General features: G+C 40.9%; 3 protein-coding genes across 8 annotated transcripts; all 3 read left to right on the top strand.

Moving 5' to 3' along the window:
* The first annotated feature begins 315 nt into the window (after window positions 1–315).
* LOC106605204 (uncharacterized) lies at window positions 316–1,849 on the top strand. Its single transcript, XM_014200592.2, has 2 exons — window positions 316–477; window positions 687–1,849. Exons 1-2 carry the CDS (start codon window positions 429–431, stop codon window positions 1,775–1,777), a joined length of 1,140 nt encoding a protein of 379 aa, XP_014056067.2. The 5' UTR covers window positions 316–428; the 3' UTR covers window positions 1,778–1,849.
* An 8,315-nt stretch (window positions 1,850–10,164) lies between these two features.
* Window positions 10,165–13,415, top strand: cssa05h7orf78 (chromosome ssa05 C7orf78 homolog). Of its 2 annotated transcripts, XM_014200593.2 has the most exons (5): window positions 10,165–10,353; window positions 10,508–10,988; window positions 11,144–11,228; window positions 11,448–11,590; window positions 12,013–13,415. In XM_014200593.2, exons 2-5 carry the CDS (start codon window positions 10,545–10,547, stop codon window positions 12,094–12,096), a joined length of 756 nt encoding a protein of 251 aa, XP_014056068.1. In that variant the 5' UTR covers window positions 10,165–10,353; window positions 10,508–10,544; the 3' UTR covers window positions 12,097–13,415. The 2 variants fall into 2 exon arrangements, with proteins under 2 accessions (XP_014056068.1, XP_045575373.1); XM_045719417.1 differs by lacking the exon at window positions 12,013–13,415 and having other exon boundaries at window positions 11,448–11,959.
* Window positions 13,416–14,191: 776 nt separating this feature from the next.
* Window positions 14,192–17,567, top strand: LOC106605206 (ADP-ribosylation factor-like protein 4A). Of its 5 annotated transcripts, none has more exons than XM_014200598.2 (2): window positions 14,192–14,330; window positions 16,131–17,567. In XM_014200598.2, the coding sequence occupies exon 2, from the start codon at window positions 16,231–16,233 to the stop codon at window positions 16,831–16,833; it is 603 nt and encodes a 200-aa protein (XP_014056073.1). In that variant the 5' UTR covers window positions 14,192–14,330; window positions 16,131–16,230; the 3' UTR covers window positions 16,834–17,567. The 5 variants fall into 5 exon arrangements, with proteins under 5 accessions (XP_014056073.1, XP_014056071.1, XP_014056072.1 ...); XM_014200596.2 differs by lacking the exon at window positions 14,192–14,330 and adding an exon at window positions 14,382–15,122; XM_014200597.2 differs by lacking the exon at window positions 14,192–14,330 and adding an exon at window positions 15,203–15,751.
* The last annotated feature ends 2,774 nt before the right edge of the window (window positions 17,568–20,341 follow it).

Below are 20,341 nucleotides of genomic sequence, written 5' to 3'. Positions count from 1 at the left end.
ATTCAATGGCATGTGGTAAAAACCTGATGTGGTGATCAGAATGTTGCTTAAGATAAGCATGTTTAAAGCAGCTTCAAAGACAGTCCGACTTCTCAGTTTAGGGTGAAATGTGAAATTGAAAAAGGAGGGAAAGTATTTATTTGTAGCATACCGAAGCAAGACCCTCGGGTGTTGGACAGAATCTAAATGAAAGACATCCTCTTGAAACTTTGCTGAGAGGGAAAGTAGGCCTACTGCAAATACAGCTGTTCTGAAGCAGGAATGGTTGGTAGTTGCCACAGTAACACCAGCTGTGTTCACCTGAGTAACAATTCTGACATCACAGTCAGGTAATGGTGGAGCAACATTCTAAAATGTGCCTCTGATGCTCTTGATTTTATGTAGGTGTGTCCTTTATAATGTATCTGGCATAAGAGCAGAGGATAAAAATGAACTTTCAGTACAATTACCAACAACACTTATTACAACAAGATCATGGTAAGTGTGTTGTTTGAACATCTTTTAATAGCATAACCACAAAACCAAAAATGATGAAACAATCAGAAATTGCTTCACAAAGAAAAAGTGCACTTAGGTCGTACTAGCATCAAATATGATTACTATTAATTGCATGCCTAACAAAAATAGATGGTCATGATTTCTCAAATATTGAATATAAAACTAATTTGATTGTCTTCAATATACAGGACACCGTTCAAAAATGGGCCTAGATTCTGCTGTTCTTGCAAACATTTCCACAGAGGCCTACACCTCTGGAGGTATCATCCAGACATCTACTCCATTGATTGATTATGTCTACACTCCACACCCTCAGCACCTTCCGATGATGCCTATTGGACCAGCCTGGCCCTCACAGCCATACCACTGTGTTCCAACCATGGTGGGTGCTGCTAAACCTCCCGTGTCTGTGGTTGATCCCAGCATCCCCTCTACGGTGATGAAAGGAGAGAAGAATAAAAGGCAACGAGCTGTTAGGTCGAGGGCAAAAAGAGACCCTAACAGTTTCACTCAGAAATATAGGAGACTGATGACAGTGATGGGCAAGACTGGAACCAAAATTGACGACACCTCTTATTCAAACTATCAGAGATGGGACGCTACTGATATGGTGAATCTTCCAAGTCAGGCAACTGAGGCCAAAACAGAAGAGGTGGGTACCGCTGACAGAAACTTATATATGCTAATGGTTAATGAAGAGCAGAACAGCATGAGGGAAAATAAAGACGAAGACAAGATGAATAGAGAGAAAGATGGAGAGGAAACTCCAAAAGTGAGAGCTGTGGGACTTAAAGGCCAACATGAGATGAGCATGAGGCAGAGATTTCACAGCCAAGTGAAAAGTCATCGCGCAACTAACTATGACACAGTGACTACAGTCGGACAAGTTGTTGCAGGTGACGACAGGATCTTTCAGAGGTACCCTATCATCGTTCACTCTCAGCAGCACCTGGCCAGTCCATCTCTCTTCCACCAAGACGGGAACTCTCATAGTCAATGTCCTGAGATACCCTTCAGCACCATATCTCTGTCCGAGTGGGCGGCCCTCATGGACACGTGTCTCTTCCAACCTTGGCCGCAGGGGTCAAAGGCTTGTGTGGTTGGAGAAGACACAGAGACAGGCTTGGCCCCTGCTGCCTCCAATGACAGGTCAACAGACTGCCATAGCAATGAGAGTCGTAGGTATGTGCCCTTGGATGACAGCACCTTGATTGATGAACTTTACTATCAGTATGCACGCCACAGATTTACATCATTCTTACCAGATGGACAGGACTAACGAATGGAGAGAGCGGATACAAAATCACCCGAGACTTTTGAAAATGTTTATCTGGCTCTAATAAAGTATATATTTTCAGCATTAAAAACGGTATTGTCACCTTTTCTTCCATAGCTATGCTACATTTATCCCCCAGTTCATAATAGTAGGCTTAATGTGTTCATAATATTCATCGTAACCCATGTCCGTTGAAAAAAAGAAGTTTGAAGCCCATTGGTAGGCTACAGGTAATTTTCGCACATCATTTTACGGTCTACATACAATTTAGTCCCAATTTGCCATTATCAATTAATAACATTGGCATATCACTTACCTGTTTGACAAAACATTGTATTAGGGAGTAAAATGATAAGGAAATACAAATGTTCCAAAAATGTGTTAAGTTTCATCGTTCACGAGCCAATGTGAAGCCTTCCAAAATGACCTCTGACAGACCACGGTTTTACAAAGGTCCTTGGCTCCTCAAAAGGTATGCTCAGTTCAGCTGCCTTGGGTTTTCCAGTAGCCTAAAAAAAAAGAGTAGGCATAGGCAGAAATAATCGACAATCAAAGACACCGCCGAGAGTCAAAGAAAGACCGTTTCTAAGAGGTTCGCAAGAGCTGATAAAAGCACTTCCCCGGCACGCCGGACTGCGGCGCGTGACCACAAACTCCAAGAGCAAAAGCAGCAACATATTAGGAGGAGAGTCCACGAACCTTATCTCGACCGAATCTACAGCGACGACTGTTTGGACAAGGACAAGTGATAAAAGGATTCTAGTCGGGGTCTATCCAGCTGCATCAACAGGAAAGTGGTCGGGTCGTCATCATGATTGTGGTCATTCATTCGCGGAGAACTGTTCAATTTTGAGCAAATGTAAAAATGGTAGGCCTAAATCAATGATGAAATAAAAGTAGAATTTATGCTTTTTTGGTTGTTGAAAATTATGGACTGTTATTACAATGTTTGTTCTTGGTACAATGTTATTAGTCATGATTGATTTTTCCTCTGGACTGTAATTACCACTCAACAAACTGTGAACTCTACCCAGAACACATCATCATTTTGTCACAGTTGTTGCTGCTGAGTGGATGACGTTGAAGACTATCATATTTACTAATGCATAATAAACAGAAACAACTATGGAAATTATTAGCACTAAAATGTATGACATTACCATTAGTTGATTGAACCTGACCAACTTGACCGAGCTTGGCAGGTAATTTGCCTTATAATTATTCTGCAGTATACAATAATTATACATTCCATACGCCCATGTAGAACCAGAACAGTAAGGTTAAACTGAATTTACCACAGGCAAAGATGTGTACAGTCTATGATTTTTTCTCTCTCTCTAGTCATCTAAAAAAATGCGTTGATTTCTCTCTAATTATCCAGCGACTATCGAGGCGATAATGATGTCCATCCACTATGCAGTCATGGGATGTTTAGTCACCACTCGAATCCACTAAACCATCTGGTCATACTGTATCTTTCGGGAAAATGACTCGGCCAAAGAGTGAGATTTTGGATAGGCCAGATATCACGTAGGCCAGTATAGCTCACTCTAAACGGTATCTTTCCATTCTCATTTAATTTGAAAGTGTATTGTGCAACCGTATACCTTGCTTACTGCATTCCAAGATCTCTTTCAGTGTTTAGATTTGAACCGACAATGATCGCTCAGTTTGAATTGTTTATACACAGATGTAGGATCTTAATTTGAGCCAGTTTGCTACAGCAGGAAAATAGTCCTGCAGCAACATGTTGATTGTAATATGGAAATGTTTTGTAGGGGCTGATACATTTGTTATGGCAAATCAAGTCTGAAATTTTAAAATGGAAATTACTATGTTTATTATGATGTTAGAAGATTTTTTTTAAACCTTCGAATACACCATCTTTGCTTTTCCTGATGTATGGGGAAATTCTCAGCAACAATAGTGATCAAATTAAGATCCTACATAGGGAAAAACGTGAAACGCTATTCATTGCTGAGCCCCAGTTTAACCTATGATATAAAGGTAAATCTGTTCAGTGATGTGTGTGAGACATAAAAAGCAGTCAGATCACCAGAAACCAGCTGTTGAATTGTGTTTATAAAGACAGAAATGTTACTATAGCTGTGGACATCATTCAAGAACACATTGACATTTGTTTGAGAACTGTTAGAATTACATAACACAGAATTACGCTATAAAGAATGGACTGATATCTTAATGGGGAGGATTTCCAGTGGGCTCAAAGAGCTCTTGAAAAACAAACAAACCAATCAGATGGGTGATAATTTTTTCTGAAAGTCATAGAATGGTTTTCACAAGATGACATTTATATTCTGCTGGATAAAGGTTCCCTAACCATCTTGTCCAAGGCTTTCTCCTTTTGACTCTCAGGCAGAGGGAGGCACAACCTCTCGCTCGTAAATCTCCTGGACCATCAACCTGTGAGAGTCTGGAAAATCTAGCAGGTAAAACATAGATATTCCCCTCATGCAATTTCTTTCCCATAACAAGTAATTAGGTAAAATCTCGATCGTGCATTCCTAATCACTTAGTTTTTCAACCATGTAAACACTATATACAATCATGTATAAATCTAATCTTGGGAAAGAATAAGTGATCTGACCCATTAACAAATACAGGTAATTGACAATTTGATAGTTTAATCTAAACACTTGACCTCATTTTGTGCAATTTTCCCTATTACAATCAGTTATGCATGGATGGAGTGAGGAGAAAATACTACTTCCTATACCTCCTGTGGGAAATCTGATATCAGCTAATGGAATACTGGTGTGTAATTACTTTGACCTCCCCTTACAAACCCTGATTGCACAACTTCATGTACACACAACATGGTTTTGGTATATACTTTTAGCCCCTAATTTGTGCAACACGAAACGCGGCCCTCTCTCAAACAATATTTACAAAACAGTGTAAAGCCTACCACTAAAGCACACACAGTTTTAAATATAATCACCAACATAACAAAACAAAGAAAGCAAAATACAAAAGATAAAGACAGAACAGGCTCCATGATTTACGTAAGTAGGAAAAGTAATTAGCTCTAGTGACAGGCCTTACAGGGCCATTACCGGACTGACCTTGTCCATGTAGCCCAGTGGCGTTGCAACAGGGAACCACTCCAAAGGCCAAAGCCATACAAGTGTCTAGACATGTGTTCACATGCCCAGCCCACTTCTGCCTATTGATAGAAAGATGGCACTATGGAGAAAGTGATGTTCATTATAATCCGTTGCCAAGGAGGAGGTACTGCTGAGCAGATTGGCATATTGACATGGTCAATTGTTATACAGACGAAAGGATGGGAGGCTATTAGTTAACATGGTAACATGCAGTATTAAAGCTGTCGATATACATGACCTTGCTTCTGGTGCCCTAGCTGTACAGGAAATAAAAAATAACCCACACACTGCTTGTTGTGCTCCAGAAACAACCTAAAACATGAGGTCTTCATCAAGTCTCAAGTCAGTTGCTGACCTCTGACCTTTTTAGATATGCATTCAGTGTTCTACCCTTTCTGACATGACATCTAAATATGACATTGACCCAGCACCCTGATTTACACTGCAATCTGTTCACTTTTTTTTTTCTAAGACAAAACATCCTGTTTCCAGACAAAAATAAAAGTAGGCCTACCTAAGGGAGGAGGGGTGAGAGGGTAGACAGTTGAAAGGATGGGGGGGAATGGCTGGATCTAGGACCCACAGTCGTTTTCGTGACCGAGCTTAAACAACGGTAAAAACAGACATTGGGTCCTGGAACGTGGTCAGAGACGGGCTGTGGCCCAGGCAGACGGGGGCGTTGAGCTGAAGGAGAATGGCTGGGGAGGAAATAGGAGACATGCAGCTTAGTAATGAACCCAAGCCGTTAATGGAAGAACCATTTCCACAGCCCAACTCCACAGTCCACACATATACTATCGGCTGCCATTTGTTCTTTGTATTCTCCATCTGTATTTAGCTTTGTGTGTTTCTTTCTTTCAGTACACCTACAGCTACCAGAGATAGCTGCGTGATTTGTCTGGGCTATTCACTTGTTTGTGTTCAGACAATATAGCAATTACGCACCGTTGACAGTTCTCTGCTTTGACACTCTCCAGTACACTTACTGTGGGGTTAAGTGGGATGTGTTTAAGTGCACTTAAACAGAGGGTCATCAGTGACCTCTCAGGTTGACAGCTTTGACAAAAACCCACAATAATTGGTACAACCAAACCTTGAGGGCTTGGTAGGTGTAAATGACACTGGATACAATGGCGAGAACTATTCTAAGACACAGCTGAAAAGGCAAAGGTTGAACCCAGCGCTCTATCTCAGCTTTATAGGGGCATTAGGGTCAACTCCTTTACAGGGGCTGTATGGCCTGTATCAGGCTTCCTGTTGCTTTTAGCCTCTCCGTTCAGCTGCCATGAAGGGCCCAAATAAAAAGGCCACCACAACAACTGCGTGGGTAAACTCTCCCACATGCAGATATGTATTTGTGTAAGGGGAAACCCTCCGCTTTACGTCTGACCCCAATATATTGCAGCTGTGACCTCTGACCTCCTCTGTCTGTGTCTAGACCTGAGGTTCCATCCTCATTCGACCACAGGATATTGGGAATCTGTCAGGAAAAAAAGGACAAAGGTTTCTTTCAGCATATCCAAAAATGTTTTACTCATAGCACAATTGACCATTATAGATGGCTGACTTAGCATAGCACAATGGCAACTGAATACAATGAATGCAGTTATGGTTTGTGTATGTTTCTCTTAGTTGCCTTGAGAATGCTGACCTGAAAGGAGGAAAGTCTTGAAGATAACTCATCGTACTATTCTATACAACGTAATGTCCAACAACTTAATTGTTGCTTGGGGATAAAGCTAACAAAAAACACTGAGATGTGACCAGATCCATTTCACAATGACCACAAAATATTGATGAGGGGGCTACTCATTTTACTATTGGGACAGTTGTTACAAAGACATAATTAAAGATGGAAATGTATTGTGCAGGACAGAACTTGCTGCTGACAGTCTGATTTGTCTGGGAGGTTTAGTCTGTAAAAGTATCTCCATGTAGCTATAGTAGACATAAAACAGCTATCTGATTCAGAAAATGATAGCAAGTCAGGGTCTGGAAGAGGCATAATCTCTGTATGCCCTGGCCTGTCTCTAAAGGGTTTCTGATGAAGCATTCATTATAAACTGTTTGCTTACCAGGTAGGCTACACTGTGTCTTACTGATGGAAATATGCCTCGGAATTTAACTGAAATAGTGAGAGAACTGCTGAAATGAACTCAACAAAAAAGAAACGTCCTCTCACTGTCAACTGTGTTTATTTTCAGCAAACTTAACATGTGTAAATATTTGTATGAACATAACAAGATTCAACAACTGAGACATAAATGGAACAAGTTCCACAGACATTTGACTAGCAAAAATTGAATAATGTGTCCCTGAACAAAGGGGGGGGGTCAAAATCAAAAGTAACACTCAGTATCTGGTGTGGCCACCAGCTGCATTAAGTACTGCAGTGCATCTCCTCCTCATGGACTGCACCAGATTTGCCAGTTCTTGCTGTGAGATGTTACTCCACTCTTCCACCAAGGCACCTGCAAGTTCCCGGACATTTCTGGGAGGAATGGCCCCAGCCCTCACCCTCCAATCAAACAGGTCCCAGACGTGCTCAATGGGATTGAGATCCGGGTTCTTCGCTGGCCATGGCAGAACACGGACATTCCTGTCTTGCAGGAAATCACGCACAGAACGAGCAGTATGGCTGGTGGCATTGTCATGCTGGAGGGTCATGTCAGGATGGGCCTGCAGGAAGGGTACCACATGAGGGAGGAGGATTTCTTCCCTGTAACGCACAGCGTTGAGATTGCCTGCAATGACAATAAGCTCAGTCCGATGATGCGGTGACACACCGCCCCAGACCATGACGGACCCTTCACCTCCAAATTGAGTACAGGCCTCGCTCGGTGTAACGATCATTCCTTCGACGACAAACACAATTGTTTTTACAAATGATCTTTGAAAGACAGGGTCCTGAAAAAGGGACGTTTCTTTTTTTTGCCGAGTTTACATATATTACATATAACAAGAGAGATTCCCTCTCTACACCTATGCAGACTCCTCTTTCTCTCTCACACACACACTGTAGAGCCTCCTCAACTGATGTTTTCAACACACACTACATACCTTTCACTTAGAGTATGTAGTGCCATCTAGTGGTTTCTTATTTTCCTCACCCCACCTGACAAGAGGTAAACTGTTGAAGACCAAATTAATAATTCAGAAATAATTAGAAATTCCCCCTGTCAACCTGGACTCAAGGGTAGACGTAACATAGTAAAGGTAAATCAGGGACACTCCAATTAGTATGATATGTTAGGTTTCGTATTGGTATGTATTCATTTGTGGATGTCCATCATTCATTTTGTATGATATGTTACGAATTTGCAAATCGTATGATACACTATGTGGACACCCCTTCAAACTAGTGAATTAAACTATTTTAGCCACACCCGTTGCTGACAGGTGTATAAAAATCGAGCACACAGCCATGCAATCTCCATAGACAAACATTGGCAGTATAAAGGCCTTACTGAAGAGCTCAGCGACTTTCAACGTGGCACCGTCATAGGTTGCATACCTTTCCAACAAGTCAGTTCGTCAAATTTCTGCCCTGCTAGAGTTGCCCCGGTCAACTGTAAGTGCTATTATTGTGAAGTGGAAACGTCTAGGAGCAAAAACTTCTCAGCCGTGAAGTGGTAGGCCACACAAGCTCACAGAACGGGACTGCTGAGTGCTGAAGCGAGTAGCTAAAAATTGTCTGTCCTCGGTGGCAACACTCACTACCGAGTTCCAATGTTAGCTAGTTGGCTTATGTTAGCTAGGCTAAAATTAAATCAAATCAAACTTTATTTGTCACATGTGCCGAATACAACAGGTTTAAACCTTACCATGAAATGCTTACTTACAAGCTCTTAACCAACAATGCAGTTCAAGAAAGAGTTAAGAAAATATTTACCAAATAAACTAAAGTAAAAAATTATAATAAGTAACACAAAATAACAATAACGAGGCTATATACAGGGGGTACCGGTACTGAGTCAATGTGCGGGGGTACAGGTTAGTCAAGGTAATTTGTAGGTAGGTAGGGATAAAGTGACTATGCGTAGATAATAAACAGCGAGTAGCAGCAGTGTAAAAACAAATGAATTTGAGGGGTGGGGGTCAATGTAAATAGTCCGGGTGGCTATTTGATTAATTGTTCAGCAGTCTTAGGGTTTGGGGGTAGAAGCTGTTAAAGAGCATTTTGGTCCTAGACTTGGGTGACTGGAGTCGTTGACATTTTTTTGGTCTTTTCTCTGACTCTGCCTAGTATATAGGTCCTGGATGACAGAAAACTTGGCCCCAGTGATGTACTGGGCCTTACACACTACCCTCTGTAGCGCCTTACGGTCAGATGCCGAGCAGTTGCCATACCAGGTGGTGATGCAACCTGTCAGGATGCTCTCGATGGTGCAGCTGTATAACTTTTTTTAGGATCTGGGGACCCATGCCAAATCTTTTGGAGGGGGGAAAGGTGTTGTCGTGCCCTCTTCACGACTTTCTTGGTGTGTTTGGACCATGATAGTTCGTTGGTGGACACCAAAGAATTTGAAACTCTCGACCCGCTCCACCTTTTCCTGTACGCCTTTTCCTGTAGTCCACGATCAGCTCCTTTGTCTTGCTCACATTGAGGGAGAGTTTGATGTCCTGGCACTACACTGCCAGTTCTCGGACCCCCTGACACATCCGATGAGAGTCAGAGCCTGTGTAGTAGGATTCAATCTTAATCCTGTAAGTAATTCGCTAAAAAGCAAAAGTTGTCCAAGATGAGATTCGAATACGCAACCTTTGGTTTGCTAGACATTTGTGTTATATGCCCACCCATCCACACCGACTAAGTAGCCTTCTATCTTCTGTAACCATACCAAACATAACATATCATACTAATTTCAGTGTCCCGGATTTACATTTACTATGTTACGTCTAGTATGAGACTAGACTGCCTCTGTCTACACATCCTGACTGTGTAAATTACCATATAATTTTCTATTGTTACTCATAACAATTCAGTGATCAAACACATTTGTGAACAGACAAACACTGTAGATTTAATCAAATATTCTAAGAAACTACACTAAAGTTTACACATTCGAAAACTACCCTTCAGGATAGAAAGTCTACCAAGCACAGACCGCGTTATTTCATATGCCTCCAAATTACTTAGTCAGTCTTTACTAATCTGACAGGTCCTTAAGTTTGAAGGTTGATACTGGCATTCAGAGGACACATTGTTCCTCGGTTGCTAGGAAGTTTCTCTTTTTTCTTTTAGGGAGTCTCCTGCTGTTCTCAGACCTTTTGCATATTCTTTATGTAAAGTCTCCAGACCCTGGTCACTTAGCAACCACTTTTATTGTATTAACACTTTCTTCCTGTGTTGTCCCTTACTTCACATCGAACAGTGCAAGCTGAACTTGAAACTTGCAGTGATTTCTGAACATGTGTCTTCTGTAACAGATTGTGTCTTTGAAATTCAAGGTAAGAGTAAAATGATTTATCCCTGGTCAATGCTGCTTGATGTTTTTAAAAGAGGTTGAAGCAAAGTGTGTAATGTTAGACACTTTAAAGTTTTCTACTGCTGTATGGTTAAGAAGTTCAATAGCCCTTAATTATTTTCTTTCCACCTGAACAGGTTACCGCTCATACAATTTCAGGACTGTGATATCACAATGACCTCTAACAGTTATTTGGATCCTTCAACATCAGTTTATTTTAATAAAAAGACAGTATTTTCTGCCAGCCTGAACTTAGCCACCATAAGAAGCAAAGGTTTTATCCGTCCTCGTTATTCACATCAGGTTGACCCATGGAACTTGAAGCCGCCTGATTTCTCTCCTAAACTCTACACATCTCTGAGTGTCCCTCGAAGGAAGAAGACAAAAAATACACATCAACCTTTACTGACACTTGCCTCCAATGAGACAGCCTTCAGAGTGGACAGATTTACCCCAAACATTCTAATTCCTGAGATTGACCAGAATAAAAAAGCACTGCCAAATTTCAGCACATCATACAGACCTCCTGGCTCTTTAGAATCCAAGCTGATGTTTGTTAAAACAGGGAAATACCCTCCTGTGGCCTACAAGAACCCTAAACCACATAACTTTAGACAGGTATGGTGCTGGAACATAACACCTTCCTTACAAGTTCTTTGTGATTTCCATGATTTGTACAAAATACTGGTACTAAATTCTTGCCGTGTATGATGCTAACACAAGATGGCGACAAATTTATTGAAAAACGTTTCGCTCTGAAACATTTATTTCAGCTTGCTGATGACATGCCAAATATTGTTACTGCAGCTGAAAGGGATCCTGGTCACTTGAACTTCAAATCTCAGCACCTGAGTATAAGTAAGTCAGCTTTCCTGAATATTGGTGCGTAGACACTGCTCTATTACTGTAATTAGACAATTTCCTAAGCATCATCCATTTTGTGCTTACTCATGACATAAGCACAAGGTCATTTATCATTTGAAAAAAGCTAAGCCTTTTATCAAAACTGTGCCTACATTACACAGCAAACTCAGCAATATCCTGCCGACTATGACACTGGTTTCCATTCTACTCCAGTTAGGGGGACCAGATCGGACACAGACATTTATTCAAGGGAACCTTTGGGGAAGATGGACACCTATAAGCCAACAGAGCCCAGATGGGAGGCCAGGCTCACACTCCCTAAACTGCCCTGGCCCCCAAAATCTGCCTCCTACACTGTGAGTGGGCTGGTTTATGACCAGCCTGGCTATAGGACCCACACCATTTTAATTCAATGCTTTCAAGCTACTTTAGGCCAGTTCAGTAGCATGAGTGTTGAATTGGCCAGTTACCAAGTTATTATGCTGTTTAACACAAAAGTGCTAAAACAAAACAATTTCCCCGCCCACCACTGTTTCGGTAAAAAGCTTAGGGCTGGAGAAATGTAACCACTGAAATTCATAGGCAAGAGATATTGATGCAAGGATTGACCCTCCATGATATCAAAATTATTGTTTTAACTACATGTTTTAAGGCTATACAGGATCATCTTTCCTCCATTTAAAAGCCTAGAGCATAAGGCAAACCCATAATAAATATAGTATCTTCTGCTTCAAGTGTCTACTGATACACATTTTCTGAAATATGTTTTTATTTTCAGAGACACAGGCACAGACGCGGAGTGTACAGTGCTTTCATGGACAGAGTAGAGGAGAAGATCTCCAGCTCTTGGAAAACTGGCTGACACTTTGACCTCCTAAGTCATTTATGGAGTCCACAGCTGTGCAGTGATACATGCATCGGCTCCCCTAAAATTTCCAGTGTGTTAAGCCAGAAAATATGTTCTAATCTGGGTGTGTGAAAGGCATGGCTGAAATATTTGCATTCACAAAAAGGAATCTTTGAGGTATCATGAAAATACAATAATTGTAGGCTAGACTAGAGAGTTCATTGCAAAAAAAAATGCCCATGCCATGACAATTTTTGAAAGATGTCCTTTTTTTTTAAATCTAGGCCTAATAGGCTATTGTGTGTGTATAAATCTATTCTCTCAGACAATAGGCAACAAAGATAATCCCAGTAACTGGAAAATGTAAACAAAGTGTGTCATTACAATGCCATTGAAACTCATTTCTAAAATGTAGGCCTATATGCAATTAAAGTTCACAATTGGAGAGCAGCTAATCTCGGTTAATCCAGAACAAAAGTCTTGAGTAATTGGTCAGATGCTCAATTAAATTCTGGGTCCATACATGAGGGAGGGAGAAGGGAACAAACAGCTCTACCCGTTCTCTTTGCAAGTTAGGGGCAAGTGTATGGGCCAAATGTCCCCTCCCCTTTCCGAAATTCTAAAGCACCGGAATGCTGCTCATTATCTCACACTTCCCGTTGTATCATGACAAATTAGTGTACCATTTATGTTAACGTAGTCTGTCCATGAGAGATTAGAGAGCAACCAAACTAATATCGGAACCCGGACCCAAATTATTGCAAATGTTTGTTCATGTTACTAGCAATTACAAGCACATTCCTATTGCTAAACATGCCCCACATTTCTATATAAAAGTTCACATTTGAGAAAAAAGTTATGTATATTTAGAAGTTGTAGCCTACACATTGTATTCCTGAACCAGGGGGTATACTGCAAAGCAGCATCAATGATTTAGCCAGCTAACTTTTATAAGCAACCAGAAATAACTTGGTTTTATGGTTAATAAAATAAAATTGTTTGTTAAATCAATTAGACCATGCCCATGTCAAGCTTATCTTTCTACAAAATAAAAGTAATCAGAATATTTAGACAAGTTAGCTGGCTAAATCCATAATCCTGTTTTCTAGTATACCCACAGAGTTTCTAAACCTTGTTATAAACTGGATGGTTCGAACCCTGAATGCCAATTGGCTGAAAGCCATAGTATATCAGACCATATACCATGGGTATGACAAAAAAGCTTTTTACTGTAGTAATTACATTGGTAACCAGTTAGTAAAAGCAATAAGGCACCTTGTGGTATATGGCCAACATACCACGGCTAATGTCTGACTCCAGGCACTCCGCAGGTAGCCTAGCGGTTAACAGAGTCGGGCCAGTAAACGAAAGGGTGCTGGTTTGAATCCCTAAGCTGACTGGGTAAGAAAATAAAAAATGTATGTGCCTTTGAGCTAGGCACTAAACCCTAATTGCTCCTGTAAGTCAATCTGAATAAGATTGTCTACTAAAATGTAAGACGTTGTGCTTAAGAATAGCCCTTAGCTGTGGTATATTGGCCATATACCCCTCTGCAGCAGACCATGGATATACTGACAAGCAGTGGCGGTTCTAGACATTTCAACTGCGGGGGCCAAGCTGGGGCCAGTTACATTAGACGTTATTGTTGTCATATCGTTTTCTTCACTGCATTGCAGGCATTAGCATGCAAAAGACCATGTTCATAATCATCATTGTTGCCACTGTCTAATAACGGATGTAAAAAAAAGAATGATAGCAAAAATTACTCCATATTTAGGGTTAGGGTTAGGGTTAGGGTTAGTGCTGACAAGATACATGTCCCTCTGCCCTAACAAAACCGTTGTCCACAAAGGGCATGGAGGGCTGTCTAGCTCCCGCCTATCCTTTCTTTGAATTGGTGGATACATCACATTATTGTAATCGTTTTTTAAATATTTGATTAGGGTCATTGACGTCAACCGCCTGTATTTAATCTCGAGACAACTCCAATATGAAGTGTTTGTTTTTTTCAAAGTTGCCGGGATGTCACGTGTCCTACTTATAACAGTACACTCGTAACAACTTAAGCATTACAAAACTTCTATTCGATCAAATAAACCATTTAACGCCACCTGCTGTAGGGAGGCAGATTTTCCAGCGAGTTGGGCCTCTCTTTCTCTTCCTCTATCTGTACTCGCCAATTTCGATTGTTTGTAAACTGGTTCGACCTGGATGGCGCGCTTTGGTCACGTCCACATTTTATCCAACAGGTGCTTGCGTTTAGTAATTACAATGTTGTTTGTGGATGGGTGTTTGCCTAATATCTTTCTTCGTTGAATATTTATGTGACATTATGTCCTGATGTGTTGAAATGTATTATGTATTTGCTAGTGATATTGAAACTAGTTAAGTATTAATTAGGCTATTGAGTGAGATATTTATTTAAACTGAGGAAATACCAGTTTATGTTCATTTTGGATTATCCCAGTGTTAAGGGTTGGGTTATTTTTTTTGTTACCTTATTAGCCTCAAGTGGGTAATTTTCGGGAAAATTTAGGCTGGAGTGGCATGTTGTTCCAGCTGGGGCTCTGCTAAACTCAGCTGTGTGAGGAATTGTCGTCACTCTGTCTAAAAGGAAGCTAACCTTCTGCACCTGTAAATAAATTCCACAATTTTGGACATTTTGCACCTGATTCCGTCTGACAAGACGGATAGTGCGATCCGGGATCCCTGGGACGTCCCTAACCAAACCCATACCTTCACCATTTTAAATGTGAACTTTAATGAGGCGCTATTTATAAAAACATAGGCTACCGTATTTATTTTTAAATATATATAATTAACATTATTTCAATAGATACCGCAGGATTATAATTTATACAATTAATTCTGTGATTATTGTCATTAAATTCAGTATGTGTGGGATACATTTTGTACTATTGACCAATCAGTTTGAAAGTAAACAGAAAAGGGCGCATGACGGCGGCGGCGCTGTTTAGCCTGTATCAAAACCCAAACCAAGGCACACGCGACACACCAACACAGCACAAAAAAACGCTAAGGTAGGCATTGTATTATAGTTCAATAAGTTGTTTATTTTAATACATTCGTTTCACAAACTATTTTGTGACTTTTCTTTTACTTTTAGTTTCTTTTACTTCGACTTTTACGAATATAGCCTACAGAATGCTTGGCTTGCTATGTTATGTTAATAACCATTCGTAAATATTATGTTTAGACTTTGAACTAGCCTACTATCAGATACGTTTTTATTTTAGGCATTGTTCATGTTGCATAGTATTGCGTAATGATAGTATAATAAATCTATTGGCTGGAATAATGACGTTACAGCAACAGGTGATGGGCGTGGTTTGAGAGGATACATTATTGATGGACTTCCCCTTAAACCAATCGTTTGCTAGAACATGAGTAGGGTTTTCCACAAATTGCACTGCAGTATTATTCTATGGGAATGAAACCGTCTTGTAAAATAATAGGACGCTGCTGACTGCGCGACAGTCCATCGGAATCCCTGTATTGTGAACATTGGATAACATGTTACTGGACCTCGTGAACACAGTTCCGCATATTCAGAGTGGATAGATGTAAGTGATGCCCTGCACGAAAATGTCTGGCTGGACGGAACGGTTGTAGGCTGTTAAAAAGATTTATGCCGCAATTTGAGAGCCTGGTAAGAGGCAAGTGACGTTTCTGGCTGTCAGCATCTGTATGACTATCGACTTTATATTAATTTACGCACCTGTCCTTGGCAATAGGCTTGTGCATTGCTGCCGCCTAAAATTCAAGTGTGTAGCATACCTTGACAAAGTCCGGTATTTCTGCATTGTATTTTCATTTGAGCCTTTATAATTGAGGGTGTCTAATGAATGTCATATGCATTTGGCAGTACTCAGGTCAAATGCTGCCACCAATAAGTGAATAACACATGGATAACTGATATGATAACCTTTATATAGTCTATAGGTATTCTGTGTCGAATTAAGTTTGTGGTAGACTTATATTTGTGTCCTTTTTTTGCTTGGCTGAAGTAAAATTTGTTTTGTTTTTAGGTCACTGTTGCAATCTAATTGGAATATAATCAGTGCCAATCATCGTTGGAGAAGTAGACCAACCCTTTTATTCCACCTGTTGTTCCCCATATGAGAAAAGATGGGGAATAGATTATCAGAACCACAGACCTTCCTCTCAAGAATCCCCTTCTTTCAGTCATTCCATATCGCCATTTTGGGACTGGACTCTGCAGGTAAAACAACTGTCCTGTATAGGTTGCAGTTCAATGAGTTTGTCAACACAGTGCCTACCAAAGGCTTCAACGCAGAAAAGGTCAATGTGTCTTTGGGCGGCCACAGGACAGTGACCTTCCATTTCTGGGACGTGGGTGGTCAAGAGAAGTTGCGTCCATTGTGGAAGTCATACACACGCTGTACCGACGGAATTGTATTCGTGGTGGACTCTGTAGATGCCGAACGCATGGAGGAGGCTAAAACGGAGCTCCATAAGATCGCCAAGACCGGAGACAACCAGGGAGTGCCACTTCTAGTGGTGGCTAACAAGCAAGACCTGAGGCACTCTCTGAGCCTGGCGGAGATTGAAAAGGCGCTAGCGTTGAAGGAACTGGGCCCTGGCACGCCTTGGCACCTGCAGCCCACCTGTGCCATCATAGGAGACGGACTGAAAGATGGCATTGAGAGACTCCATGACATGATCCTTAAACGGAGAAAGATGCTCCGCCAACAGAAGAAAAAGAGATGATCAAGGAGTGAAATGAATGAACTAAATGAAGGACAAAAGGAGATGTTCTCGCACCTGGGTGTATATAGGAATTCTCCCATAGGCTCGGCACACTGAGTTTTATCAGTCACTGTTAAACTGTAGGTTCTCGTGTCTCAGACAGCAAAGTCTCTTGCTTCATCTTCAGTATTTGTTGCTTTTTAGTGGTTGAGAAAGCACTATGAAGGTAAAGGATTTGGTGTTTATGATTTTATATAGGAATTTTTAAGTTGTCGTTACAAAGAATGGTTTTGATCCTTGGTATTAGACCATTAGTAATGGCTACTTCAAAAATGACAAGTTTGACGAAGAACAGAAAATAAGTCACTTTTCTCTACAAAGGTTAGTGGGAGGACGACAAATGTGGTCTTCCGCAAAGGGAACTTTTGAACCTTGTAAAGAGTGCCTAAGCTACTTTTAAATGTTGTACCTTTTGTATTTTTTCCCCCCCATGTTTCTTTCCTTCTCAAAAGGAAGGTACAGTCTTGTGCTTTTTCTCTGTCTAGTGTACCTCTACTGTCTGTTTGTTAATGCACTTTAGATGACCTTTTTTGATGATGGAGTTTACAGCCTTGAGGTTTCCCAATAGAGCTTATTACACAAAGAGTTTAGTTGCTTCAAAAAAAGGCACCTGTACTGGGTCCCTATTGGCCACATGGACAATAGATGGGATATGTGTTTCATGTTTTCATCTTTAATAAAGCCTCTTTGCAGCACTGCTTTTGTTTTGTATGAAGGCTATTTCTATTTCGATTATTTGTCGTCATAATATTTTCAGAGGAGTTCTGAAGATCTGATGAGATGTGTAAAATGTATGTCCTCTGATTGTCATATTTGAAAGAAACTGAAGTAAATCAAAAATGAATCTTAGTTGCTCACACTTTGTACTGATGGATAATGGATCTCCTTCCTTTTTTCTCTTTCTGAAAGTAAACAAGAAGGATATGATTAAGGTGATGGTGGTTGAGTGTTTACTTGCAGTGTGATTATAGGGCCTGGAGTCCTTTTATGTTTTCTGGAGCCGAGAGGCTCAGCAATGCAGTCAGGGCAGTCTACTCTGCATGCCAAGCCAGATGCCATACCCTGTACAACAGGCTGGGGCAGGAGGAAACTGGAGGCTTGGGAGGCAGAGCATTTCTGTGATGGGGAGAGGCTGTTGTCACATAGCTCAGTGAAGTGATGCCTGTTGCTCACCCATCCCTTTAGAACAATCGTAACCTTGTACTGTAGAGCAGCAGGGGGAGCAGCAGTTGACCTACTAAATATAGTACTATATTTGCATATGTTGCCCCTGTTATTCTGTTCTTTACAATGCTCCACTTCAAGTGCAGAATTTGCTCTTTTGTTCTCATGATGTATTTGACAAAATTATTAGACCTGTTTTGTAATGGTCCTGTATGTTATAGATGCCATTTCACTGTCCTTTCTTTCCTGATTCAAATGATATTAGTAATGTTAAACCTACACCACCATTTTACAATGTCTGTCTTTTGATTGATATGCATCAGGTTTTAAAGAAAGACAGACAGTACGGCCTCAGGTCCAAGATTCATCTTGAGGGTGTCACTCCTTATCTGTGTTGCGCAACTCTTCCCAGTTTGTTTTCCAAGGAAGGACACCCTATTGGATGGCAGCGACATATTCCTGCTATTCCCATTTCCTGCTCTCCATTCAAGGAAATGGAGGTAATGGGAGTGAGTGTGAGTGATCATGGGACTGGTTTTGGGGTCAGATCCTGATACAGGCCTGGTGGCAGGGTCTCTTCCGTTGATCCACTGATGTAATTAACTAGGGATTAGGATTGGACATAGCTTTGGAAATCCTGAAGCTGGTTTTCTTTCTCACACTTTGCTTTTGCTAACTCAATTATAAACTAACATGGGAAAGTAACATTCATGCCCTGTAATGGCCCGTCGTCACATGATATCCCTGTTCCAAACTAGTTTCCTGGACACCTACTAGGTGGGGGTTTTATTTGACCTCTTGACCCTGGCTGAGGTCAACTCTGTGACGATAGTAAGTCCCTCTCCTCAGTAACAGGATCACTGTAGGAAAGGCATTGTCTCACGTCTGCGCTGGCAACTGTGTGTCGCTTTAGGAAGACAATTGTAGGAAAGGAGAAAACCACTCCTCATTCCACTACTCTACTAGCTAACCTTGAGATTAGGAATGTCGTGCGTCAACTCGCTTTCTCAAAATGCAAGAAAATGTACATCAAGACGGAATCTAATATTTTTGTGGAAATATTTTATTTACCTGTGTAGTAAAAATATATTTTCTCTTAACTGTATACATTTTCAAGCTGTGTACACTGTACTCAAGGGAAGTAGCAATAATGCATACTCCTCTGCTGCTCATTATGCAGGGTTGTCATATCAGGATTCATCTTTTTCCTGTCTTAGCGAGCGAGTGGCCTATTTACATGTGAATTCTTCCATCGTCCTAGCAGCCTCTCTGAAAGTAGGGTGAACGGGGCCACCTGCAAGGGGAAAGAAAAGGGGAGGGAAAGAAAGACAGAAAGCTCTAGAGAAGCTTGCTCTTGCTCTTCTTTGGTGTAAGGTTGCTCTCTTTCCATTAATCCTCAGAAGCATGAAAAGAGAGACTGAGAAAAAAGTGAACGGGACCAGATGGGCATATAACAGGGTTTTACCAAATTTATTCCGCGGGTGATTTTATTTGACCCCCCCCCCCCCCCAAGTTTTCTGAGCAAAAAAAACACCAAAAAATCAGCTCCAAGTGATTTTAATTTGGAAATCTGTTCCAAAGTCTTCCCACGCATAATAGATATATGTGATCGTATACAAATCTAAGCAAGGTTTGAAATTGTTACGTTTTAGTAAAAAATATCAGTTTGGGCCTCAAATTTGCAGTCTTCAAATGATTTGTCATTATGTTCTGGCCTCCTGACTATCCTTTCAAGAAAAAAAATCGGCCTGCGGCTTAATGTAGTTTATGATCTCTGGCATATAATCTATCGTTGGTCCCATAGATTCATTCATTATCCATTCATTAGGGATTATACATTTCTGTATCGTTGTTCTTATTATGAATATGTTCCTAGAAATGATTAATTTAATATTCTGGGTCTTGGAAGTCATGGGAAGTAAGACCAATAACCATTGTGTTGTCCTTGTTGTTGCTTGTGGGGATTATTTTGATAAAATATTGCTCAGTTGGTTTGGATATCTTGCTGGCAACGCCAACTCTGAGTTAGTTCATTAGCTACTCACTGAATGTGAATGTGATTTTTATTATTCCTATCTGGGCTGTTTTACTATGCATAGAAGTCAGTGCTGCCTGCATGTTCATGTATTGGCATCCCCTGCCTTACCCTGTATGGAAGGCTCTGTGAAAGGCTCATTGTCCAGGTGATGATTGCTTTGTCAACTCTGTCTGTGACTGAGAGGGCTTGAACATTGGCAGCTGTGATCTGTATGGGAGACTGTCTATGTGAGAGAGGGACAGAGAGAGAGATAATGTGTAGATGACT

Source organism: Salmo salar, chromosome ssa05 (assembly GCF_905237065.1).
Source record: "Salmo salar chromosome ssa05, Ssal_v3.1, whole genome shotgun sequence".
NCBI classification, from domain to species: Eukaryota; Metazoa; Chordata; class Actinopteri; order Salmoniformes; family Salmonidae; genus Salmo; species Salmo salar.
The sequence above is the reverse complement of the archived record's forward strand: the minus strand, read 5'-3'. Positions and strand labels throughout refer to the sequence as shown.

Coding starts and splice junctions, on each gene's coding strand:
- cssa05h7orf78 (XM_045719417.1), top strand. CDS start 10,545: ATGACCTCTAACAGTTATTTGGATCCTTCAACATCAGTTTATTTTAAT. Junction 10,989..11,143: donor AACCACATAACTTTAGACAG/GTATGGTGCTGG, acceptor CATTTATTTCAG/CTTGCTGATGACATGCCAAA. Junction 11,229..11,447: donor ATCTCAGCACCTGAGTATAA/GTAAGTCAGCTT, acceptor ATTCTACTCCAG/TTAGGGGGACCAGATCGGAC.
- LOC106605204 (XM_014200592.2), top strand. CDS start 429: ATGAACTTTCAGTACAATTACCAACAACACTTATTACAACAAGATCAT. Junction 478..686: donor CTTATTACAACAAGATCATG/GTAAGTGTGTTG, acceptor TTCAATATACAG/GACACCGTTCAAAAATGGGC.
- LOC106605206 (XM_014200598.2), top strand. CDS start 16,231: ATGGGGAATAGATTATCAGAACCACAGACCTTCCTCTCAAGAATCCCC.